The 27891-nt window shown below is 34.4% G+C and overlaps 1 protein-coding gene across 1 annotated transcript in view; it reads left to right on the forward strand.

The window, feature by feature from the left end:
• The window catches only part of LRP1B (LDL receptor related protein 1B), a 1854983-nt gene that overhangs the window by 855547 nt on the left and 971545 nt on the right, over positions 1-27891 (forward strand). Inside the window, exons 4-6 of the mRNA XM_077767810.1 lie at positions 5680-5799; positions 9447-9575; positions 27240-27497. Of these exons, the coding sequence (XP_077623936.1) occupies positions 5680-5799; positions 9447-9575; positions 27240-27497 (507 nt within the window). The remainder of the gene's footprint in view (positions 1-5679; positions 5800-9446; positions 9576-27239; positions 27498-27891) is intronic.

Genomic DNA, 27891 nt, shown 5'->3' on the forward strand with positions numbered 1-27891 from the left:
TCACATAGCCTGAAATTAGTAAAACTAGGGTTGGAAACTAAGAACCCTGGCTCCAGTGCTTATCCCACTCAGAAAAATAAACAGAGTGGTGAAAGAGAAATGAGATTTAATGTGAAATAATTTTCTATCCTTCTAGAATTTTGTTACTATTTATTAGTAAAATCCAGAAATCTGTTCCTAAGTTAAAGAATGGTTTAGAAGCTTAGTGCCTCAAAGTTACCTATTTTTTGTCAGCTGTTCACTTACATTTGATAGAGAAGAAGCCACATTTTGGTAATCTCATATACAACTTTGAAAAAAGCGTAAAAAATATTCTGTATATATCACAGAATGGGTCTTTGTGGAAAAAGTCTTCATCAGTTGAATTAGATTTGATTCCTGAAATAATAGTTCTCTCTTCTCATTAAAAAAGATACTTTGTCTTGATAATGTTAAGAAATACAGATCAGAGACCATATCCCATATCTGTATTCTGACTTGCATATTTCATTCCTTTAGATGGTAGTGGTCTTCCTACTTCAATCTAAGATCCAAACCAATGAGAATGTTACATGAACATATGACCATGCTTTATGTAAAGCTCTCTATGAAGACTGATAATTCCAGTACAAAATGTCTGTTCTACCCAAATAAGCTTTCTAACAAAATTAATGTGATGCACTTTTAATTATCTATGTAAGCATTAAAGTATTACATGTAATTAAGCATAAATGGTAAGCAGCTCAAATAGATAATGTTATAGTAATCGGTATTGCTTTTCCAGAGTGAAGCCAAATTTTAAAATTTAGTTTTTCACATTGTTAGTTCTTCATAATTCTTCATGATCTGTTAGAAGAATCCGTTTTTACCATTTTGCCAGATATGCTTTCAGTCTCTCTACACATACACAAATTCTAATACAGGATACGTATGATTAATCAAATGCTGAGTTTCTCTTGTCTCTTTTGCTATTTTCAACCACTAGACCCCACCCAACATTCAAAACCATGTGTGAGGTCCAATCTTTCATATCCATTTCACCTATTTTCTCTCATTTTCCTCAGTTCTCTGCATCACTACCCCCATGGTGGTAACTATTTTCAGCAGGCATACTGCAGATATTTCAAGATTTGAGAGAGCAGAAATATGAAAACAATGATCTGTGGAATTTGTACTTAGAGTCAAGAGGGAAAACAAGGAATTGGGCTACAGAAATTAAGTGGAAAAAATAGTACATTTACTGAGTTAACATACTCGCCTTAAGGTAGAGACTAAATAAATTAGGTTAAGCCTATACCTTCGTTCTGTTTATCTAATGATATATTTAATTCTTTTCTATGAGAAACCTTTCCTATTTCCTATTTCTGTCTCAATTCCTTACTACACTTTCTCTAGCCTCTCTTTTCCACTGAAACCTTTTGTTAAAGGTCTTGATTTATCCTATTAGCAAGTCCAGTGCATTTTTTTTAACCTTCTTCCAAGACTGTTTCTCAAAAGTTTTAACATTTATTGCTCTGCTTATTTCCATGAAGTGTTCCTCCTCCTTAGATTTTGTGCAGCTCTTCAGGTTCTCCATCAATATATTTGATTCCCCCCCCCACAGTTTTCTTTGTTAAGAGCTCTTCTTCTGCTTGCCTTTCACATATAAAAGTTCTATGCGATTAGGTGGGTCAGTCCGCTGAGTGTCAGACTCTTGGTTGCATCTCAGGTCATGATCTCATGTTTTGTGGAATCAACCGCAGGTCAGACTCTCTGCTGACAACATGGAGCCTGCTTATGATTCTCTCTCTCTTCCTCTCTGCCCCTCCCATGTATATATGCTCTGTCACACATTCTCTCTTTCTCAAAATAAATAAATAAACTTAAATAACAAGTTTTCTGGAGTTTATTTGTATTATAAATAGTTCTTATAAAGGATGATTCTTTTCTGTTTTGGGCTTTAATTACCTACTTTTCCTCTGTGACTTCCAAAGCTACATCTCCAGTCCAGACTTCTTTTCTTAGACTCAAATTCTCAACTTTCTCTTGGCCATTATCTTATCAATATTTGAAACTAAGTAGTCTAAGGCAAATTTAATATTTACCCCCAAACTTCTAGTCCTTCTGTTATTTGTATTTCATTTCATTGGTACCATTAATTTCCTGTCATTATGCTTTCACCAAGTATTTGGCCATCAACTCATCTGAATGTTCATAGTCCTAATTTATGTCTTTGCTATGTTTAGTCTTTTAGATAGTTTTCTTCCTTCATGATCTTTTACTCCTCTCTTTATCAAAACAGAAAAGTCTACTTAATCTAAGAATTAATCCAGTTTGATCTGGTCCCAAACAACAATTCCAGCCCCATTTTCTACCGTATAAAACATGACCATTTAGCCACACACAGTTATTTATCATTGTCCTTATTTCTTGTATGCTTTTGTGTCTTTTAATTTATTTTCTCATATTGTCTGCTTTATCTGGAATGCACTCTCATAAATTTTGTCTACTGAACTCTTCTTATCTTTTAAATTTCAGCTTAAATTAAACTTTTTTCACAATGATTTTCCATAATCTCTGTGCTCATTTCCAGTTTCTGGAGGATTCCTTCTCTTTCCAGCCCATGTCATTTGTATTTTTATTTACCATATGTATTTTTCTGCTTTGAATCATACTGTTGCTTACATAGTTATCCTTCCCACATAATCCACCCCACTTCAATACTCATGTTGTAATTTCTCAATTTGTCAAAAGCAATTTTGGATGTGTGGAACCTCAGCAGAGTGCTTAGCATTGAGTAGGTGCTCAATCAATGTTAACTAAAGTAGCATATATTTTCAGGGCAATTTTGGACTGATTCCACTGTAATCAAACAAGATTTGACAGGTCTATTACTTAATTTGAAGATGTAAATGAACTATCTTTAGGACCTAGTTTAATTTAATGGACTAGAAATGACACCTGAGAGTGTTAATCCTCATCCTAGAATTAAGCTATTTTATTGATTCATTCATCCTATAAAAATTATAAAATGCTTTGTCTATAGCACAGTACTAAGCCTAGAATGAAAAACAAAAAATAAAAAAATAAAAACACCATGTTTCCAACAGTCACCATATTGTACATTGGGAAGTAGAGGCATTACTAAAAACAGACTCTGTATACAGAGTGACATTACATGGCAGCTTTCTCATATATTTGCTGTATAATCTTGGGTTAAGAACCCATTATAAACCATAAGTTTCCTCATTTGTAAAATATAAATTACAATAGTATTTTTAAGGTTAACTGTTAAAGGATTTCAAAGAGATTGCATATTTAAAGAACTCTATAAATTGTAGTTATAGATACGTGTGAAGGAAAGTAAAATGTAAATAACTACCATAATACAAAGCAAAATGCCATAATATCCAAAGAACAATTTATTCTGTTTTTATTATTAATATATATTTTACAGAAGAAATTACTGTTTTTTATACAGCACACGAACATTAACATTTTATTAGCATATAATTAACAATAACCCCAAATCCAAGCCTAGAAATCAGATACTTGATCTGTATATTTGTTGAATATGTATCAAGGAAACAGAAATTGCTCCCGTTATTTCAAGGAGAATGAAATCTAATGTGAAGTATTGATTATAATCAAAGTATTGAAAATTAGAAGTTGAAAGAGTACAACTAGCTTTTGAGTTATGGTACTGTGATTATGTTCCAGGGAGAGGGTAAGCCTTGGTACTTGATGAGTTTACGTGTAGCAAATGGATAGGTAAGGGACAAAGATCAGTTTCTGCTCTGGGCATTCCAACCTAAGTGGTTTACTAGAATGGAAAGAAGCCTACAAAGGAGGCTGTGAAATAGGAGGAACATCAAGAGTGTGAAGCCCTGGGAACAACATGATGAATGTGTATTAAGAATTAGTTAACTGTCAAATGTTGCTGAGAGGTCAAGCAAGAGGAGGATTGAAAAAGGTCATTGTGCTTCTCAACATCAAGGTCATCAGAGACATTTATGTAAGCAGTTTCTATGTAGTAATGGAAGTGAAACCTTGATGGAGTGGATTTTATAGAGAAACAGAAGAGAGAGGCAGGGGGTATGGATTATTTTTTAAGTTTTGTTATAAAGAGGAACAGAGGAACAAAGGTGACTAGTAGAAGTGAGGTCAAGTTTTTTTTTGTTTTTAAGTTGAGGAAAAATAAGAGCACATTTGATGCTGAGAATGAGCCAGCCAGGTGTCTGAAAACTTTCTGTAAGGGCCTCTAGTAAATCTTGTAGGCCTTGTGGGTCTTAGGTCTCTGAGGCACATAGTGACCTATTACTTTGTAATGTAAAGGCAGCCATAGGCAGTATGTAAACAAATTGGCATGACTCTGTTCCAAAAATATTTTAATTGTCAAAAAGACATGGGTTCTAGAGTGATCTAATATAAACTGTTAAAAAATGATTATGAGAGGAAGGAGAGAATAGCTGAAGTCATATCTTGAATAGGTGAGAGGAGATACAATTTGTGCACAGGGATTGGAGTTGGGCTTTGATTATGAATCAACCAAATTTGAAAAAGAAGAAGGGCAAGAATGTGCAGAAGTCGATAAATGTAAAGCAGAAACCGGTGGAAAATCTCTTTGATTGCTTCAGCCATCTCAGAAAAGTAGGAAGAAAGACCATGATATGTGACTGACCAGGGAGAAGAAAATTTAGGGTTTTAAGAAGGGAAGTTGCATGAAATAATTGCATGAAAGAGCTGAAAAATAATTAGGCTAAGAAAATAGTTTACTTAGATAATAAATAGCTAATTTTCAAGTTTGAATCTTCTAGCTGTTCTTTTCTACATTGGCCCATTCATATATTTTTATTATATTTTTTTTTCTGAAGCACCAGCTAACCTTGTAGCATATATCAACATATTTTGAATCATTTAACTTTAATTTTCAAAACACTTATTTTTCTCCCCATGGGAAAAAAGAGATTGTCACAATCCATTAAGACTTCTATTTTCAGACAGCCAAATCAGTCACACATTTTATCCATATATTTTTCTAGTTTAACAAATCTTATTCCTGTTAGAAATTATTCGTGCAATGAATATGCTTCTGTCACTTCATCTCTGTTTCATACATTTATCATATTGAATTTTAATTTACTCAGAGAGTTTGCTAACTTTTGCTTCAATGATGTATTTGCTCTGAAAGAGTTCAGATATAATGAAATATATTATGTCCAGTATTTGTCTAATATGTTGCCACCAATGAAAGATAAATTATTGAAAGGGAATATATTCACATTGATTGCTATGAAGGTTACACATGGATTGTAAATCAAAACAAGCCCTTAAAAGATAGAAAATCATTTGATATGTCAGATAAGAAATGCATAAATGTTGAAATCAACCACTGGGTTGACATTTTTCCTCTTGAAATAATTTAATTTACCAGAATTTGAAAAGATTTGTGACTTTGAACATCCATAATAAGCTAAAAGTGAAAGACCAAACAGATCTAAAATTGTGTTAACAGTACTTCAAACAAAGACAAAACAACATATTTTAGAGGGAATAGGTATTATTTGTTCTTTCAACCAATCACAGAAATTTTTGAAGAGACCAATCAGAACCATATTATCATGATTATGCATGGAGTAAATATTAACAATATTTAAATTTAAAACAGTACACATGTCTGCACAGTTATATTGACATAATGTCTTTGCTTTTCTTTCACAGAACTATTACCCAATTGCCAGCAGTTGAATTGTCAGTATAAATGTGCAATGGTCAGAAATAGTACAAGATGTTACTGTGAGGATGGATTTGAAGTAAAAGAAGATGGAAGAACCTGTAGAGGTAAGTATTATAGATGATTTTTTTTTTTTTTACACAAAGACTTAGTTAATAGAAATTTAATAAAGTATCTTGGAGGACCTATCATGTGCTTCACATAATGTTTATGTTATTTTTTGTTTCTTGAGATTTAAAAAGATGATACCACCCAATAAACCATATGTATAAACATTACAAATATGTATTTTTTACCAGTTTTCAATTCATATTGCAATAATGTCAAACATGGGAAATGTCAACAATGGGAAGTAGTTTGGGTTAACATACAAACATTGGATTTAATGGTTTTAACTTCCTAAATGTTTTCGTCCAGTGATATAGCTGCAGACTAGTAGACATCTGTTATCAACTAAGTTAAGTTAATGATGTCATGTAACGTTCCTTACAATGTTTACATTTTGCATTGGTAATTCTGGCAGTTGGCATCTTACCAATAGCAATAATGATGAGCATAAAAATATTTATGTGTATTTTTAATGTCTTAATCCTTGCTTTTGTGACTGTGCTATAGCACATGTTTACTCTTTGAAATGACCACTCTTCCAGTCTGAACAATTCTTGATTACTTATCCATTCTATTCATTTCTATTATTTATATGTTAGGATATGTATACAAATCTGATATATTCACAATATAAGTAATACATTATTATATAAAGTGTTTAGAATCTATATATAGAAAACATAAAATGTATGATCAAAATATATATGATCAGAGAATATCTGCATTGGCAGAGCCACTAATAAACTATTTTATAAAGAAATTGGTGCTTTGCCGATTACATTAAACCTTTGCTTTAAAATTATCACTTGTACCTAGAAACAGAATCTTAAAGTTGAAAGAATCCTCAGAGAGAATATTGTTCAAAATTCTAAGGACAGAGTGAGAAAAGTGAGACCCTGAGAAATTAAGTGACTTATTTAAGTCCTACACATCTTCTTAGTGATAGACATGGGACTAAAACTCAGGTCTGTAGAGCTCACTTATTCTTGTCTTGAAGAGGCTCATTGCTTTTTAATGTACATCTGGGCTTGAATTTTTCATTTGTTGTTTGTTTATTTTCTGCATAATACAGATATTACAGAAACATTTATTATTAAATTTTGTCATATATACACAGAGGCTATTTAATCTACTTTAGGTGAACCAAACGGTCCATGTTTATTTGACTCACTATTTTTAAACTAACATGAAAAAATCAGAAGATTCACACAAAAGTTCAGACTTTCTGAAGAAAAATCAGATCTGCCAACATTAGACACTGTATAATCATGAACGTCAGCCATATATGAATAGTACTTCTGCCTGAATGCATACATGCATGCAATTTCCAGTTCAAAACAGCTCTTTCCATTTACACAGGGTTGGCTACTATACCTATACAGCATCCTTACTCTTTTGCTCCTAGAGGACTCAGGATTTTCAGCTGCTTTGCATGGATCTCTTTCTCCCAAATCTCCTAATTAAATCCATAAAAATAACCATAATCAATATCTTCTTTTGTATGTTAATGAGGACTTAGGCATCAATCAGTATGGAAGTTCACCAATGAAAGAAGGACTCTTTTTACTTTCTCTGCACTCCTGTATGGCCAGATCTGAGCATCATTTATGCCTTCCTAAAGCCTTATTTCCAGGGTAATATCTGTCCTTAAAGGGAGAAAGAAAGCAGCATTATAAGTAATGACATGCCTATTCCTTTGTGGCCAATTTTGTGAAGTTATATGAATGTTATAGCCCTGCATTCTGGCCAAGAACAACAAAAACCACTAATCATAATGCTATCCTGGATAGCATAATCATGTCAGAAAATCTAAAATAGGAACTGATAAAATTAAAGTTGAAAAATCCGAAAATGGATAAGAATCATTTTTACCACTAGGGGCTGGATTTCACCCAATATAAGACTTAATTTCTTTCATTATCAGTGGAAACTTAGCTTCAAATACTTTTTTTTTTAATCCCCAAAGCAACTTACTTCAAACTGTCCATGAATGCAAGCTGTTATATGAAGCCAAAGAAATCTCAGAAAAGTGCAAATTAATGTCATACAAATGCATAGTTTCCCAATTTAAATGGCCCTTTAGCTACTTAGGAATATTTTTGCTTTTCCTTAGTGAACTCTTTTCTTAGCTCAGTGTTCAGAGGGTTGGTTGAGAGTTCCCACTCTTTAATTGTGTTTTTGCTCTTTCTGGTGATGAGGCCCCATCCTGGCATCATCTGGGGGCCTCATGCTGAGTCACCTCATTGTCATAGACTAAGGTATATTCCAAAGGAACTCATAAATAACAAAAAATAAAAAATAAAAAAAAAAACACTGCTATTGCTCAGAACATTCTAAGGATTTTAGGAAATCTGTGTCAGGCACTGGCACAAAATAAAATCTCACACAAAATAAAATTTCTTGTGTGAAATTAGCATATAACTAATTTTTCAGGATCTCTCTCTACTTTCACCAATTCATTTTTATATGTGTTTATTTAGTTTTAAAATATAAAGTTGATGAGATAGCTCATTAATTAATGGTTTCCCAATGCCTGTATATAATGTACAACCTTTCAGCATACAAATAACTTCATTATCTGGCCCCAAAACTACTTACCCAGTGCTATTTCTTACCACTTCTTCTTATCCACCCTTATTCCACTTGACCCCTTATACTACTTTGAAATCCCGACTGTGTCATCACAATGCCTCTCACATGCTATTTTAACTGGAGTGCCACTTTCCATCTTAACCTATTTTAATCTTAAAAATCCATATCATCATTTAAACTCAGTGTGCAGCCTTCACTTAATATTCTACCTCTAATTCCAACCCAGTTCACTTCCCGTGTTTCTATCATAACTAGATTATGCCTCTATTATAAGGAAATGCATAGAATCAAAATTATATTTCAGTAGATTTGTTTCACTTAAAGGTAGGAACCATGTTTTATCATTGTTTTTTTGTTTGTTTCTTCAGGGATTTAGTACTTAGTATAGCAGTACATGTACACAGGACAGACTGAATATACATTTGTCCAAGTTATTACCTGACACATTTTTTTTTTTATTTGCCTGCTTGGTTAAGAATCATTAAGTACTTGCTGTTTATAGAGATTTGAACAAGATGCAGGAAGAAAGGGTATGGGGAGAGGAAGGATGTAAGGAATAGAAAGAGGACCATAGATATTAAAATTTAAGATGAAATTTTTCTTCTGAACAGTGCTTAATAGTTTCCTCTTTTTGATTTAGTGAGGGTGGTTTGCATAGTTTGGCTCAGAACTCTTAATCTGTTCATTTAAAACCATGTTACTAGACTAAGTCTTTGTTAAAATAGTGAAAAAATGTGTCATAAGCACTAGATCTATTCAACAAATATTCTTTTGAGTGCATTTTTGTCTTTGAAAAAAGTATAGAGATTTCTAAGCCTGCCTAGAAAAAATACAGATAAATTATCCTTTAAAATAAAAGATTAGGTATTAAGTTTGATCTTGCATCTCTGTAACTATTAAAGCAATATTGAATTTTGACTTTCAGTTAGTGTGGTTTTGAAATGACTTATTAGACTTGATTCTTCCTTTTTAAAATAATAATCTATTTCCAAAATTTGAAAAAAAAAATGCCCAACAATAGTCTGCTTAGAATTGTTGCCCATTTTCCTTGTAGATCAAGATGAATGCGCTATTTATGGTGCATGCAGCCAGACCTGCATAAATACGTACGGATCCTATGCTTGCAGTTGTGTGGAGGGCTACATAATGCAGCCAGACAACAGATCTTGCAAAGCCAAAAATGGTAAGTTATCATGGTTTTTGTCCTAGAATTATTTCCTTTTTTCAATTCCTTTTCGTTAGAAATGTAGTAAATATGGACTTTAAAGAAAAAGAGTTTTTCCTTCATTTTAATTCTCTGATCCATACTTAAAACTCCAGAGCAGGGTGCCTGGGTGACTCAGTCAGTTAAGCATTGGATTTCGGATCAGGTCATGATCTCACAGTTCATGGGTTTGAGCCCCATGTCAGGCTCTGTGCTGATAGCTAAGAGTCTGGAGCCTGCTTCAGATTCTGTATCTTCTTCTTTCTCTCTCTGCCCCTCCCCTGCTCACAGTTTGTGTGTGTCTCTCTCAAAAACAAATACACATTAAAATTAAACAAAAAATCCAGAGCAGTTATTTTGGTTGTCTCTGATCATTACAAAACTTCTTCCATTAATAGGAAGCTTCTAATTTTTGAAAAACCTGTTGGAAAGAAATGAATTAATGGATTTGAATTACCCGTCTCTCTCCTGGGCTAGGCAATAGATTCCCAACTGGTTTCTATGAGCTCCTGTTTTCCCACTAAAATTCATACTCAGCATAATGAAGTGATCTGCTAAAATAGAAACCAAATCACATCATTCTCCTGCTTAAAATCTTCCAATTACTTTCACTCGTCTTAATAAAAGCCAAACTTGTCATAGGATGTGTAAGAACCTAACACTCTGGCAACATTTACCATACAATCTCACTGCTGCTCTCTCCTTTCATCACACACCAGCCTAATGGTTTTTGTTGTTGTTGTTCTTAACCACATTGCTCTTGCCTTGAGGTCTTTCCACTTGCTGTTTTATTTGCCTGCAATGCTTTTCCTGATGATATGCATATTCTTAACTTTCAAGGCTTAGCTAAAATGGCAACATTTACAGTGACCTTTGCTGCCCATTCTGCTTAACAGTATGTACCCTCTCCATCACTATTTTACTTCCCAATTTTATTTATGCATTCCTCCTCAATCACTATATGAGTTTTTATTTTTATACCAATACCATTTGAAATGAACCCATTATGCATTTCCTTATCATTATTTCTCCAGAATAATGGAAGTGTTATGAGAGCATGGAACTTGTCAGTTTTGTTTATTGTTATTTACTGAATTCTGATCATAGCCTGGAACACATAAGTACTCAATGAATATTTGTGGGAAGAAAGAAGGAAGGAAAGGGTAAAAAAAAAGAAAAAAAGAAAAAAAAAGAATGAACTTTTCTTTCTAGGTAAAATTACTAAGATGAATGGTAGCACACTTTGTAAAACTTTTTTAAGTGTTTGTTTATTTTTGAGAGAGAGAGAGAGAGAGAGAATGAGTGAGGGAGGGGCATAGAGAGAGGGAGACAGAATCCGAAGCAGACTTCAGGCTCTGAGGTGTCAGCACAAGGCTCAAACTCACAGTCTGCAAGATCATGACCTGAACTTAAGTCAGAATCTCAACTAACTGAGCCACCCAGGAGCCCCATGAATGCCCCACTCTTAACTGTTGAATTTCTTGTTTCAAAACTGCCTTCTTATTACCTTGCACCTGGGGGTGGGGGGTTGGGGGGGGAAGCCTATTGTTTCAACACAGTATTCAGGCTAAAGCAAACACTCTGTAAGTATTGATGATTTCCTAATGAAATAGCCTTGAGATAGGATAGTAACAATAGGATAATGCTAATATTTTGTGGGCTGAATTAAGAATAATACAAGGAGACATTGTACATGCTATTCCATCTAGCTTCTAACTTTTCTTAAATCTGGTTTCATTTTATGGGTTTTCAAGTTATGATGTTTTGATAAATTAATGAGTCCCCTTTTATCCCCTTTTATTAGCAACTATAAAATTAGGCATGGGATGGCATTTCCTTTTTTGAAGACAGGTTGAGCAAAGCATTGGATTTGCTCCGCAAACTGCCACAGATGTCTCCCTTTATAACATAACCTCATGCTATACTTTCAACCATTTCCCTGAGTTAGTGTGTTAAATTACTTACAAGACATATTTGTATTCCAAATTAGAAACTCTTTTACTTCCTAGTTTACTTCTTTGAATTATTGACTTGGTTTTTGAAGCCCCATTTATTTTGGGGGGCAATCCTTGAGAAAAATTAAATCAGGTTACATGTTCTTTTTCCCCATCACTTAGAGTTCTGATTTAAAATATTAATGGGCTGAGGAACTAGAAGACTTGTTCTTTACTGCTTCTATTGATCCACACAATATTGCTATGGCTTTACAGGGAGGTGTAATGTAATAAACCCTCTACAAAGAGACACTTCCTTTCTTCCTACGTGGAGAAAGTATCTGCCAATAACAGAATGTAACCAGAGAGGAATGGTACATGATAATATCATGCTGAATCAAGGAAACTTGATGACTCTAGAATTGATAATGGAACATATAAAAGCTTTTGCCTCTTGGTGATTGGCTTGACGACAGTATTAGCCTACAGAGTTTGAAAAATACAGTTTTTATGAGAATGCTCCTGGGGTTTATAGTTTTAGAAAAATGAGTTGCTAGTAATAAATGCTACAAGTCTATACCATACCCTGAGTAGTTCTAATGGTCACATGAATGTTTGAACCAATGTTTGTGCAAATTCAAAAGAAAAACAATCACTTTTGCTTTGGTTTTCTCAAAATGATAACAAATGAACCAGAGGATATTTTGGGGCTTCAGTTCTTTGTAAAATGTTAGTTAAACATCAGCCTTACATTACTGTAACAATCTTATCGTACTGTAGTGTTGCCATGACTGATGGGTGCTAGGAAAATGTTTTGAATTGAACCACATTTGTTTTAAGGCTTTGCCATTCCTCCTTTCCTTTACCTGGCTGCTTAGACTGGCCCCTCTTTTTTTCTTCCTCTACAAGCCTACCCTACTGGACTCTAAAACCTAGTTTTTTCTACACACCAGAGTTCCAGACAACTCAGAGTATGGGAGCATGGGAAACTATGGGAGTTGTTAGAACAACTATAGACTGTGATGATCCAGAACAGCGGATGTGTGTAAAACATTTATAGGTGAAAGAGAGAAAGGGAGAAAGAAATATCAAGCCGAAGGATACAATAGGAAATTAAAACGAGATCCAAAGGGAGGGTTCTGCAAAAGCCTCACCAGACGATAGATGGGAAAATTAAAAAGTTCTTGGAAGAGTAGTTGTTTCTGTGAAAGCAGAGAGAAGCAAAGTCACTGGCTAGGAAGCTGCTTACAACTTTCAGCACAGAATAATATCATGGTCATTCCCTAACTATTCACCCCAAAATTTTTCTGTGGGGTTTTATTTTCAGTAACAATTAATAGTAATTAGGTAAATTAGTCTAAGTTAATTGATATTCTCTCCTTTGTAATATAATGTCTGTATCCAAGTAAAACTCACAAGCCTCAAGAGCATCTTTAAAAAATAACTAATAAGGAGTAGTGGATTTTAGACCTTGTGGTAGATGCGGAAAGAAATTAATGTTAGGCAGGAGTCCTTTTCATTCCTGTTAATTCATGCAATGCAGACAAATTCTTTTCTATGCTTCGTAAGATTGACCTGCCTCCTGAAGTGTAGAATCAATAATTTCAAGGTTGGGAGGAACTCATAGGCAATCTAGACCAATTGATATCAAAATGAATAATTTCCAAATTGAAGAATATTTTAATGTAATAATATATGTTAAAAATAATTTTGTATAGTACTTGATAGTACTATATAGGAGGAGACACGCTGGAATGTGAATGTCATAACGGAATGTTCATAACTTTGGAATGGGACACATTAAAAGCTAGTAATTTTTAAAAATAATTTCTAGGTTTATTTATTGTGTGAGAGAGAGAAAGGTAGAGAGAGACAGAAACAGAGAGAGAGAGAGAGAGAGAATCCTGAGCAGGCTCCGTGCTGTCAGTGTAAAGCCTAATGTAGAGCTTGAACTCACAAACCCTAAGATCGTTGACCTGAGCCAAAATGAAGAGTCCCACGCTCAACTGACTGAGCCACCCAGGTGATCCAAAAGCTAGTAAGTTTTTAATTAAACATAAGGACATGTCATTTGAGAAAAAAAAATGTTTTAGGGGCACCTGGGTGGCTCAGTTGATTAAGCATCCAACTTGGGCTCATGTCATGAACTCCCTGTGTATCTTCCTTCATCTTTTTTTTTTTTTAGATTAGAGTTCTAAAGAGTTGTCAAATCTGAAAATGAAAAGATTTGTTATAATTTAGTTTACTTTCTTTTAACATATTTAGACCAATTTTAATGTAGAAATATGAGTTAAATATGGGCACCCAAGGCTAAAACTGGGCTCCTGCAGAAGCTGTAAAACTGAAAGTAATAGCCAAGGGTGTTTAACTTATGAACTGTTTTCCAGTTTTTCTCCTGATAAAGGTAGGCTCATTGGATTGTACTTTCCAGTTTCCTGACCACTTGCTGAAGACAGACACTTAAACCAGTTTACAATTCCACAGGACCAGTAGCACTCTACTGATTGCACTAAAGCGGTCCCAGAATAAAGAGCACTGAATAATTATATGCTCATCAGTGTAGAGGCACTGCAGTAAGTGGCACCATGAGAGAGAAAGTGTACCTCTTTGCCATGTAGCGACTAGAGTAGTGAGTGAAGAGAGCCCATTAAATAACTTCAGGATTCTATTACAGTTTATACTATGCTATTCACTGATTGGGACAATGGGGAGACCATTTAGGCAATGGAACTCTTGGGTGTAAGAAATACAAACCATAATCCCTCTATATTCCACAGAACTACAACCCTAGACAATGCTAGGGAATGTTTTCATTACCACTCACTATTTTCTTTGCTACAATTCTTAAAAAGAAAGAGAGAAATAAAATATAATGTCCAATGATCCCTATGTCTAACCTCCAACTCTGTTATTTTCTAATGTATAGTTTTAAATTTTCTTTTAGAAGGTAGAGGGATCATTCATAGTTTTCTGCCAGGTCTGGTTTAGGTTGTGTGCAAAATAGGCAAATGTCCATATAGAGAAGGAAGAGTGCCTTGTTTAGAGTATCATAGTCTCTTCAGCCACTTGAAATGCTTAGAATTCAGTTATTACAATATATTTGCCCTGCTCTTTATTTTTCTTTTTTTTTAAAAAAAAAAGCATGCTATATTAAAATGTGAGTGTTCTTAGGAAAGGTGACATATTAAATCTTAGTAACCTTGATAATTTATGAGACTAGTAGATCAGATCTGTTTTACTATACCATCTGGCTAAGAATGGCTTCCTGCGGAATGATATGTGATTATGTCTTAGCATGTGAAGATTCACTATTCATAGTTTTTGCTATTTTTAGGTAGTCCAAGGTCTAGTTTCTGCACAATTTCCCATTTTATTGTGGCATAACTGAGAATGGCATTTGATGACATGATGGTATATGAGACTTTGAGCTACGCTTGAGCCTACTAGACTATAACCAACGTAGTAACCCAAATTTGCTGTTTGTTACTCAGTCACATATACATGGAAGAAATTATGTACACTATGGTAAACAGTAAGTGGCAGAGAAGTCTAAAACTGTCTAAAACAGAATATGTGCTTGGTAATTTTTTTTTTTTTTTGGATACTTTAAGCAATTTTGTGAACATTCAGGAAGCAGAATAGGGAACTGGGATTTTGAGGATTAATAAAAAGGATGCTGAAAGGCAGGAAAAGATTAAAAATAACCCAGTGGGATATTTTCCCAGTTTTATCCTGTTATTCAGGGCTCCTGCTGCCTTTGCTATAATAGTGACATTGGAATGATTGGTGAAAATATGCATAATGTCCACATATTTGCCTCCTCGCCCAAGGCCCTCCTCATACGGAAGTATAATCCTAGTGTGCTGACAATGCAGGTACAGCTGTAGAACAAACCAGTCTGCCCACAATCAGGTGGTCTTGCCTAAAGCTCCATCCTAGAGAAATACTAGAGTTTCACAGGCTGCTTTGAAAACCTTGCCTGGCATTGAACATATTTATATTTCTCTATTTCCTGGACTATTCATACCCTACATCTTTTCTGGCTCTTAGATGGAAATCACATTCCATGACAGAACAAGGCAATGATTTCTGATAGAATTTCCATTACTGAAATTAAATATAACACTTTTTCCCCCACCCAAACCTTATTAATGAGTATGCTGTGTTGAGCTATTAAACTACTCATGAATATTCTATGTGTGTTTTCTGTTTTGTTTTGTTTTGATTTTTTTTCCCCTAAGAGGACATCATTTCCACAGTCTAGCACCTTTCCTGAAATCTTAAACAGAGAACATAACCATGGTGTTTTATGTGCCATGACACCTTTGATTTATCCAGTGTGTAAGAAAATACCAGATGCAGGAAAGAAAAAAAAAAAAAAAAGCGGCTCTTCATTTACTTTACTACTTAACATCATAATTGCAAGCTAGCTAAGGATTTCTTTATATGGTTATGAAGAATCACATGGCCACATTTATGAGCTCTAGATTAGAAGATTGATAAACTTTGTTTTTACAAGTACCACAACACCTAGGTGTAAATTTGTATCTATATTTCTGTATTTAATTTTTTATAGAGTAGCTATTGAACTATTAATTAAATTCTCTATTTGGAATATGTGATAGGACATATCATTCACTATAATTAACTCCCTTTTTTGTGTCAAAGTAGAACATATAATGAATGTTAAAAACAAATGAAGCATATTTTAATTCATAGAAATTACAAGTTTTTCAATTGTAAAGTAAGGCAAGGATTTACATGTGTATATAACTTCTCTATTACTTTGGGAAAAGTAGAAGTTTGCAGCTATTGAAATCCTCAGGGAAAAAATAAAGCTGAGAAGAAGAGAATATTTTGTCCTTTCTAATAAGAAAAAAAATTTTTACCCAGAGTGACTTCAAGGCATTCCTTGTATCAATAGCAGCCAACAAAGAAAATAACCACAGAGACTATCTCTCAGGTACTCCTCCCCTGCTAGAGTCCATACTTGCCCTTGACTTTGATGACTGATATTCTGCATATTCTCGAGACAAGGTGATTAGAGTCATTTCAGTCCGGAGAGAAGAAAATTCACTGTATTGATTACATTTTTAAATGTGTGTGAGCATTTTTTGGTATCACTAGGATTCACAGAGTCTCCATCTGTGTTTTCTATGACAGATAACATGTGTCAAATCATTAGATAAATTATATTTTAATAGTCTTTAGAAGTTTAGAACAACATACCATCAAATTGCCAAGAATATATCTAGTAAAAAGAATGAAATCTGACCATGTGTAGCAACATGCATGGAACTTGAGGGTGTTATGCTGAGCGAAATAAGTCAGGCAGCGAAGGACAGATACCATATGTTTGCACGAATAGGAGGATTCAGAGGAACTTAACGGAGGACCGTGGGGGAGAAGAAGGGGGAAAATAGTGGGGGAGAGGGAGGGAGGCAAACCATGAGAGACTCTTGAATGCTGAGAACAAACTGAGGACTGATAGGGGTGGGGGGAGGGGAAGGGGGTGATGGGCATGGAGGAGGGCACTTGTGGGGATGAGCACTGGGTGTTATATGGAAACCAACTTGACAATAAACTATTAAAAAAAAGAATATACCTAGTAAAAACCTAGAAGTTTGGACTATAAGTGCTATTGAGCACCTAGAACTAATCTGTCTTTTTAATAACAAAGTAGAAAATTACAGTCTTAAGTATAGTTTGTGTGTTTACATCCTTTGGCAGCCCAGTCAGAAAACAGTGAAATAGATTAAATCACCTTTTCCTTTTCCACCCCTAGATAATGAATTTTCATAGATCTACCTCCTTTTTCCTTGATCTAACATGATGATTTTGTGTCATATTTACTTAAGAAAATAGAAGCAATCAGAAGAGAACTTTCTCACCCTGAAGTTTATTAAATGAACCAATCTATCTGTATCTAGAACTAATCACTTCATCCTCTTGTTTGAATAGAAGTTCACACTGTGCTTCTACCTGAGGCCAATCTCTGCAATTGTGCATCAATTCCATCTTCTCTCACCTATTCAAGAATTAGTCTCATATAATTACTTTCTCTATTCTTTGAGTCACTTTTGCTGGATCATCCCATCAGCATACAAGCTTGTCGTAAATGTGATACAAAACATCTCTCTTTGAACCTATATTCCTCTTCAGCTACCACCTCATTTTTCTTCTCTCTGTATAGAAAAGTTCACAGAAGGTGTTTTTCTTGTCTTTGTATACTTCCTCCCCTCTGTCTTGAACTCGCTTAAATCAGTCTTCTATTCTTATGAATCACTTAAATCTCTCCTATCAGGATTACCAGTGACCTCCAGTTGCCTAATTACTCAATTGCAGTGCTTAGCACACAACTAATCGTTGTGTCCTTTTTGAATACTTTTCCTTTTTAAAGCAGTGCATTTTAGAGTTTTCCTTTTAGCCTACTGGGAATTTTTTTTCTCATTTTATTTTGCTGCATTATCCTCATTATTTTCAGCATGACTCAGTGTTCAGTTCTTTGGACATCTCTTTATTGGTTTCCTAAGTGCTCTCATCTTGTATCAGGACTTTAAAAACACATCTTTTTCCATGATTTTATAAAACATCTAGAGACTGAGACTGGTAAGTTTGTATCACCAGCCCTGACTTCTCTGTTGAACACCAAACTCACTTGGATATAAAAATCAACTCAATATCTCCTTTGGAAATATAACAGAAATATCTAACTTTTTGTGTCCCAAAGTCTTGATCCTCTCCCCAACAGTGGTTGGGGAACATCACCCTCTACTCATTCACCTAGCTGTTCAAGGCAAAACATTGGACTCGTCCTTGACACCATTCTTTCTCTCAAACCCTTTGTTTCAAACTTTTAGATATATTCTGAATTGGACTATTCTTTAAGGAGCAGCCTGCATCCCGATTACTACCAATTCTTTGCATTTCCTCACAGAATTCATCACTGCTGAACAATATTAAATAGTATTTGTTTGCTTATTGTCTGCTTTCTTCACTAATGTAAGCTCCATGAACACGGGAATTTTATAGTTTCGTTAACTGCTATATCCCTGGCATCTAGAGCAATACCTGACAGCAGCTGGTTGTCCTCAAAAAATATTTGTTAAATGAATAAATAAACCTGCAAATACTAAGACAGTGTTTTCTTTTTGCAGAACAACTAAAATGTGGCTTTTTTGCACACCCATCTTGTCAAACAGAAAATATCTGTGAATAGGAGTTATTTAAAGACAATTTTAAAATAAGCCAACATCTATTACATTTTAAACTCAATTATTAGCAATTTCTAACTTAGAGGGGCATGTCAAATACATTTGGGAAAAATGTATTTCTAAAGGTAAATTAGTTCTTGTTTTCTACAATTAGGAAGATGGTAAAGAGATTAAAAAATAGCCACCTCTCCTCAGTAACTAATAATAATTGACCATACCTGGATCATCTACTACTTTTAATAGTCAGTAACCTAAAATTTGAATGAATTCTATTCTGAGAGTTTGAATTTTACTAATGTAACCCTTCAGTGGTTATCAATTAAATTTCTTTCAATTCCCTGATTAAAAACCACAATGCATTATTTATTTCATTTTCCTTACTGAAATTGGAAAACACTATCGTTCTTAAATTTGCAAATTTAGTAAAATACTTTTAGAAACATTGGAGAGTCCATATTCAAGCATTTCTCCATGCATCATTCATTTATTGAATGCTTAACATGTGCCAAGTAAGGCCTTCCAGATAATAGGGGAAATACTTTCTTGCTCTGGTAGACCAGCTCTTTAAAATACAAAAGAAAATTTGAAAGCTGTTTATTTTCAAAATGAAAAAGCTTTTTTGTGTGCATGGCATTATATTATTGACTTTAATTGTTTTTGTAAAATGATCCTTATTCCTGAGAAACACCATATCTTATTGCTTTTCAATCATCACATTTCAAATTGAAATTTACTCTAAATGAAGGTACCTTCATTTCACGAATAAGATCAAAATAACAAAAAGTTAAAAATTGTTTAGAAGTCTGTGGTAATGTAGGTGGATAAATAGTTTACCTGAGTGAGTTTTTGTAATGCCAAAGATGACAGGACATGACACTAAACTAATAATGTGCCAACATTAAAATCATCATCTCTTAAAGCTGACTCAACTTTCTTTCATGGCAGTTTCTTTTTTTTTTCTTCTTTAATTATTTTTTTTTTTCTAGGAGAGAGAGAGAGAGACAGCGTGAGCAGGGGAGGGTCAGAGAGAGAGGGAGTCACAGACTCTGAAACAGGCTCCAGGCTCTGAGCTGGCAGTCAGCACAGAGCCCGATGCGGGGCTCGAACCCACGAACCGCGAGATCATGACCTAAGCGAAAGTCGGACGCTCAACCGACTAAGCCACCCAGGCGCCCCATGGCTGTTTCTTTTAATAACACCATTATTCTCACCATTATCCAACTCTAAAATTTCCGTATAATTCTAAACTCCATATCCTTCCTTGTTTACATAAAATAATCACTACAATTTAGAACTTCTAAGGGTCCCTGGGTGGCTCAGTCATTTAAGCATCTTGAATTCAGCTTAAGTCATGATCTCATGGTTTGTGAGTTCCAGCCCTGTGTCAGGCTCTGCACTAACAGTGCAGAGCCCTATCTCAAAATAAATAAATAAACTTAAAAAAAAAAAACAATTTAGAACTTCTACTTCGATACATGAATCCAGCTCTACTTTAGAACTCAGTACCACCTATTTTAGGTACTTATTTCCTATTTTCTGAGAAATTAAAATAGCATTTCTGTATCAGTAATCCAGATATCAAGTGCCTATGTCCGCAAGTTTTTTTTTTTTTAAATGGGTTTGGATTGCCTTCTTTATAATTAAAAATAAGATTATTAACTGTCTATTTACACAATGTAGAACCTAGTGTTCTGGGACCTTGGAGAATTCTCTGGGACTTACATTTCTTCTATTGATGTCTGTTTCTAATGGGAATATTGGAAGCAAGGGCCGCCTGGAGAGCTCAGTCACTTAAGTATTTGCTCGGGTCATGATCTCATAGTTCCTGGATTTAAGCCCTGCATCAGGCTCAGTGCTGACAGTTCAGAGCCTGGAGCCTGCTTGGGATTCTGTGTGTGTCTCTCTCGCTGCTCCTCCCCTGCTCAGACTCTGTCTGACTGACTGACTGACTGACTCTCTCTCTCTCTCTCTCAAAAATAACAACAACAACAACAAATAAGCTAATACATGTGAAGCATGCATTACAGTGTCTGGCTCCTAAGATACGTTCAAAAGGGGTTAGCTTTGTTACTATCATTATGAAGTATTTTCACCACCCGTACATAGTCTTCCTTCTAGAAAACTGAAAAGCTGAACTCTATCCACCCAGCATATTCTAGTCTTTCCTACATCTATGCTTTCATGAGGGCCATTTGTTCCATGAACATTTCCATCTCTGCTCTCAGTTTCTGTTTCTCTGTTAAAGCAAGGCTGAGACCGAATGCCATTACCTTTAAGGAACTTTTGACTCTACCAAACAGATGTGTCTAGTCTGTTTACGCTCCTGTAACAAAATAACACAGTGGTTTATAAACAATAGAAATTCCTCACAGTCCCAGATGCTGGGAGTCTGAGATCAGGCTGCCAGCATGTTCTGGTGAAGATTTCCGGGTTGTAGACCTACTGAGTTATTACAAGGTGGAAGGGGCTGGAGATCTCTGCAGAGAGTCTTTATTTAGGCATCAATCCCATTCATGAAGGCTCCTCTTTCATGACTTAAGCACCTCAGTGCCACCCCCCTTCTCCGCACCATTACCTTTGGGGGTTAGGATTTCAACATATGAATTTGGGAGAACAGTAATATTCAGATCATAGCAAGATATGTCTAACCATTCTTTGGAACTCAATGTCACTGTATATCTTTTGTAAACCTGACTTTAAAACATGACTTTGAAAAAGTGTATATTTTATACACTTCAATCTTTCTACTAGATTCTATTTTTCTTGAAGGCAGACTGTCTTATGATCTCTTTGGATTCTAGTTGGATTCCATAGATCTATAAATACTACATAATAAAATAAAAATATAATAAATAAAGCATTTTCATCCAAACAATAGTTAAGCATAAATACATTGTGACAGTAAACAGTAATGCTAAAATAAATTATAGCAGAGTTTACCAATATGCATTATTTTGTGCTTAGCTCAATACTGTTTATAATGCAGCTTGATATTTCCACATTTGGTTCATATTGTAGTTTTTTTTTCTTTATAAAATGTGATACAATAGTTTCCTCTAATATATAGCATGATATTCTAAATGATTTTCAGTTCACTAAATATATTTTCCCATTAAAAATAGTTGATGAAACAAGAGAAACAAATTTGGCTATATATGTTTGTGACATGAAAAGAAAATTTTTCAACCCTGTATCATTTTTTCTTCCACTTACATTAACTTCATTCACGTTTTTAGTTTGCCTTAGTTGACTCTGACGTATAGTTTATAATATTATTTGAATAATGCTTTTTCTTACTTTTTAAACTATATCATTCATATTTATATTTATAACTAATATTTCACATTTAACTTTTTCTGTTTTTTTTGCACACTGTTATATGCTATTTTTAATACTTTTTTTAATGTTTATTTTTGAAGGAGAGAGAGAAAAAGGGAGATAGAGAGACAGACAGAATGTGAGTGGGAAGGAGCAGAGAGAGAGGGGGACACAGACTCCAAAACAGGCTCCCATTTCTAAGCCGTCAGCACAGAGCTAGATGCAGGGCTCTAACCCATGAACCATGAGATCATGACCTGACACAAATCCAGACGTTTAACCAGCTAAGACACCCAGGTTCCCCTGTGGTGATTTTTTTTTAATTTAGTATCTTTACATGGATTGGTCTTCATTTTGTTTCCTATAGTAGTTCACCTTCCTACAGAGGTGTGATTTTCATTATAAATTGTTAACATCCTTCTCATTTCTAACTTCATCCTATTTTTCTTACTTTTAAAGCCTTTATATAATTTGTGTATGATGTATTACAAGTAAAACTTTTAAAAATCCTCTTTCAATTATTTTAAGTTTGTATTGGTTAACAACCATTCTTTGGGCTGCAGAGATGATAGTGTTCTGTTTTCTTGCACATTTAGTCTTACTCTGACCCTTCATTTTATATACTTACATGCGAGTCATTATTTAACCTTTTATGGAATTGAATGTGGGAATTTTTTTGTTCTGGTTGTTTTCATCTTTAGCTCAACACATACTAAGGTGCACCTACTGAACTTTATTCAGTGGAGATAATTGCTCACAATTACAGGAAAATTAGAATACAATGTAACAAATCAATAAACACTTATATGTGTGTGTATCCAAATATATATACATATATATTTGTATATATATTTGTTATAACATAAATATTTATGAAGTCTATATTTATCTGTAAGTACCTGAATTCATAATTCTAATCATCTAAAAGGAAAATAGCTGAACTAGTATTCTTAGAATTGAATGGAAGAATAAGTTTAAATGAAATCTTAAAAATAAGTTTTAAGCTGTATTTACTCTGAGAACATTCGTTTAGAATCAACTATCTGTCAAGACATATTATAAGTATATACATAGACATTCAGCATAGTCATGGCTATGAGAGGATAAGGGAATATTTGCAGGGGTACAGTTATAGGGCCTGGCATTTAAATAGGCATTATTGTGAAACTAGCCAAATGAGTTTCTCCATGTTTCCAAGTTTCTCTCTCTAGTTCACAGTTTTCTAATCAGTCTTCAAAAGTTGTAGCACTGGTTAATATAACATATATGATAGGAAAAAACTAATTTCTGACCATACAGAGCATAAATATACATCTTTCTAACTGGGAGAGAAAATACCTATTTTTTTTTTTTTTATGCTGCTGGCATATGGGGAATGATGAGGAAGGTGAGGACACTTTTGCTCCCCCAGCAGGACTCAACTAATAACCTGATGGAGAGGTTTATTCAATTTAAGTCTTGGTTCTCTAAGTTGATGTACGTATTCCTTTGACTCAAGTCATCTAATGTGCTTTCCAACTGTTTCTTTGGGAATACCGTCCACTGACTCTAAGGATGGCATTTGATAAGAACATCACATTTGTTCTTGCGAGACTTTTATCATCATTACACAAGGTAATGATGCTCTTCCATTGGCATGTGGGATCATGAGGTAATGATGCACACTGGAGATCAGACCTAGTGCAGGTTGAGGCAGATTACATATGCCAGCTTTCATGAAGTAGAAAAAAATGATTTATACCCTTAGCCCCTGATTATTTTTATGGGTTCTTGAGTTTCACTGGCTTCCTCCCACCCCCATAAGTATGCCTTATGTTTATTTGTGTAAAGAGAGAAACCACATTTAATAGTGAGCTGAGACAGGGGTGCCCGGGTAGCTCAGTCGGTTAGGCGTCTGACTTCAACTCAGGTCATGATCTTACCATTTGTGAGCCCAAGCCCCACGTCGGGCTCTGTGCTGAACAGCTAGCTCAAAGCCTGGAGCCTGTTTCATATTTTGTGTCTCCCTCTCTCTCTGACCCTCCCCTGCTTTCACTGTCTCTCTCTCTCAGAAATAAATAAAAAACATTTAAAATGTTTTTAAAAATAGTGAGCTGAGACATATGAATATTATCACAACTAACAAGTATCCTTCCTCCACTATGTCATTTGAATTTTTAAAGCCCCCATTATCAAATCAAACCATGTAAAATTATGAAGTACCATGTCAAATTATGACTTTATTGGTTTTCTGTTTATCAGAAGTTATAAAATCAGTAGTTGTTATATTTTACATTACATTGTTATATTTTACAATCAACTGATTTACTCAAAAACCAACTACAAAAATCAAATAGATTTATAACTTATGTCAAGTGAGCATTGCCTGTATTGACCATTAATTTATTTTCTTCTCAGTTTCTAAGGGGAATCTTAGTGTTCCTTCATATTCTAGCCTCACTCCAAAGAATGTTTATTACGTAAGTAAATTTACTGACCAGTAGCCATTTAAGAAATTATTCTCTACATCTGGACTTCTCATAAAGCTTGGAAGCAAAGAAGTTTCAGTGTGGTTCACTTTTTAATAAAAGGCAATGTCACCAAAGGTCATTTCAGTTGTCAAATGAAGACAGTAAGCATTGACAGACTGGCACTGTGTCTTTGTTAACATGATAATACAGCCATCTAAGACCTCTTCATAACCTGAGAAATGTATGATCCGATAGGTTTCAGGAGTGCTAAGGTCAACGGGAAAACAACAGAGGTGGGAGCATTGAAAAGTGACGAAGTCTGGACTTCTGAATTAGGGAATGGCAAGAGCAAGCATGCATGGTTCAAAATGGCTTTAAGAAGTTAAGAGGGAAGCCAACTGGCTAAGCAAGACTCATTGTGGTCCCTAGACAAGGTTTTGTTAAGCAGAGATAATTCACAGTTTTCCTAATGCTTTATCATGGAAATGATCTTAGCATTTTTGATACTTCTTTTTTGTTGGTTTATACTAGGTAGTCCAGGGCAAGTCTATCGGTAAGAAACTGTTAGGCTAATTAATTTTATAATCTCACTGAGACTTTTTGTTATTGTTTTGTTGTTGTTGTTGTTTCTTTTTTTTGTCTTGAAGTTTTTATTAAGTCAGAAACTTCTAGTCTCTTTCTGAGGTGGAGAAAAATTGTATGCCTTGATTGATTTAATTCCTCAGAGGGTAAAAATTCAAATGACATTCTGAGTAAAATACAAAGAGCCTGATATCCCCACTCACATCAGAAATGATGAAGACCAATAAATAATCACTGAAAAGTTTAGACTTATTTAATTATATTAATCATAGTAAATACATTTCCTTTTTTTCCTATCTTTACAATGCTCAGTATCAGTTTCTTGAATGATCAAGTGGTGTCTATGAAATTTTCTGTTAGCCAAATTTTCCTCTGTATTCCATTCATCAGTTAAAGAAACCAAATTATTTTTTAACATTTCACAGAATGCTTCTTAAGAGCTCTGCTCTGCAAGAATTCCATGTGTCCATTTTATGTATTCAGGAAATTGTATTGAATAACCACTAGATTCTAATGCTAGAGATACAGAGGCAGAAGTAGAAAAAGATAAACCAGGAAAAAATATGTGCAATGTTTGATGGTTATATGGGAAAAATAAAGTAGGAAAGGTTATAGAAAGTTAGTTTGTAGGAGCTTTCAATTTTCAAAAAGTAAAGTGGTAAGAGAAGTTTTTGCTAGAAAGGTAGCATTCAAATACTAACCTAACAGAGGTGAGCAATCAGGCATTCTGATATATGGGAGGTTATTAGGAGGTAGGAAGGGACTCTCAGATGGAGGCTTCCTTGGCCTCTTGTTCAAGGAACAGTAAGAAGGGTGGTGTATCTGGAGGGAGATGACAAGGGTGACATTACTAAGGAGATAAAAGAAATGAGGTCAAACAGGTAATGAGAAGACAGCTCATGGAGGGCTTTACAGGCTATTATAAAGACTTTGGCTTTTACTGTGATTGAAATGGGAACACTCTGAGGTATTGGGCTGAAAACTGATTTGAGTGACATTAACATTTTAAAGGTATCACTCTGGCTATTGTGTTGAGAAAGACTAAAAGACAAAGAGGGCATCTATGAAAACAGAGAAACCAGTTAGAAGGCTCTTGGAATGATCTAGTTGAGAGACAGTGGCAGCTTGGAGCAGGGTGGTAGTAATAGTCACTGAGAAGTGGTATGATTCCTGATATGCTTTGACATCAAAATCAAAGGTATTTATTGACACTTTGGATGGAAGACAGAAAAAAAAAAAGAGGAATTAAAGATTTCCAAATTCATCCTATTTCCTAATTACCACAAAAGCTACTCTGATTATGACTCTGTGGATAAACTACTTCAACACTAATTTTATATGGCATTTCAGTGTTACTTTTAACTCTTAACAGGCATTGAAATTTTGGTCAATTAGCATATTCATCACTCACCAATACTCACAAAAGCAAAGATGCATTGTTCTAACAGTAGTATCGAGCAAGTTAGTTTTACCTCTACAATCTCATTTTCTTGACTATAAGAAAAAGGACATGGAAAGAAGTAGCTCAGTAATCATAATCTAGTCATAATCTTGTGATTGTTTGACTCCTGGACTCAGTCAAGGAGCCAGTAAGGCTGAAGTCACAGGTTCTGTTAGTATGAGCTTCTGAGATTTGCACATTCTATTCCAGAAAATTCATCTTTAGCTTCATGCATCCACCTCAAAAAAGAATGTCCTTGCTCACAAGGGAAGTCTATAAAACTGTATGGAGAGGTCAGTCCAGATCTATCCTCATTGCTAAAAATAAATAAGTAAATAAATAAATAAGTAAATAAATAAATAAGTAAAAGTAAAACAAAATAACAACAACAAAAAAGCCAACTTCACAGCCCTTCCTTTATTTACCAACAATGAAAGCAAACAGCATCGTCCTCACATTTACACAATACATTATGATTAAGGAAATAAAGAATACAAATACTCAGTGGACTATGTTTTCTTTAAAGAAGCAAAATGCAATATATAGTCAGTGAAGCATATATGAGTTATTAATAAACACTTTTGCAAGCATTTTTAAAATTTTAAAGATGCCTTAAAATATAGGAATAAGATATAGTAAGTAATGCAAAAGTATGAAAAAAAGGACTCTTTTTTACTAATTTCTCTTTTTCTCTTTTATTCTAGAACCAACAGATAGCCCACCTATGCTATTAATTGCAAATTCTGAAACAATTGAGGTGTTCTATCTTAATGGCAGTAAAATAGCAACCCTGAGCTCAGTCAATGGAAATGAAATTCATACTCTGGATTTTATTTACAATGAAGACATGATTTGCTGGATTGAATCAAGAGAATCTTCAAATCAGCTCAAATGTATCCAGATAACAAAAACAGGAAGATTAACAGATGAGGGGACCATTAATATTCTTCAGTCCTTCCACAGTGAGTGTTTCAATTCATATGATATGTCACCCTTGAAGGATTTCGTTTACAGATAAGTAAACTGTATTCTTAGATTTTTCTAGCGTAGTTTAAGGTTATTAGAAACCTATATATGCAAATATGAATAGACAAATGTATTCACTAGCTATTTTGAATAAACACATACATACGCATGTAATTTCACTGTTTATGTAAGTAACAAGTTATGGAGTTAATTTTAATTCTTTCGTTAATGCTTATTACAGTGTCACCTAAATGAGAACTGTAATTTGCCACTGAGTGATAGTTCACAATGTGAAAGTGAAGGTGCGAATTTTAAAAAACAAGAAACAGAGTTGATAATTATACGCTCATCAACTGTAGTGTTCGTTAAAATACCTTGAAAACTATTAGA

This window comes from Crocuta crocuta, unplaced genomic scaffold (genome assembly GCF_008692635.1).
Source record: "Crocuta crocuta isolate KB4526 unplaced genomic scaffold, BGI_CrCroc_1.0 scaffold154, whole genome shotgun sequence".
NCBI classification, from domain to species: domain Eukaryota; kingdom Metazoa; phylum Chordata; class Mammalia; order Carnivora; family Hyaenidae; genus Crocuta; species Crocuta crocuta.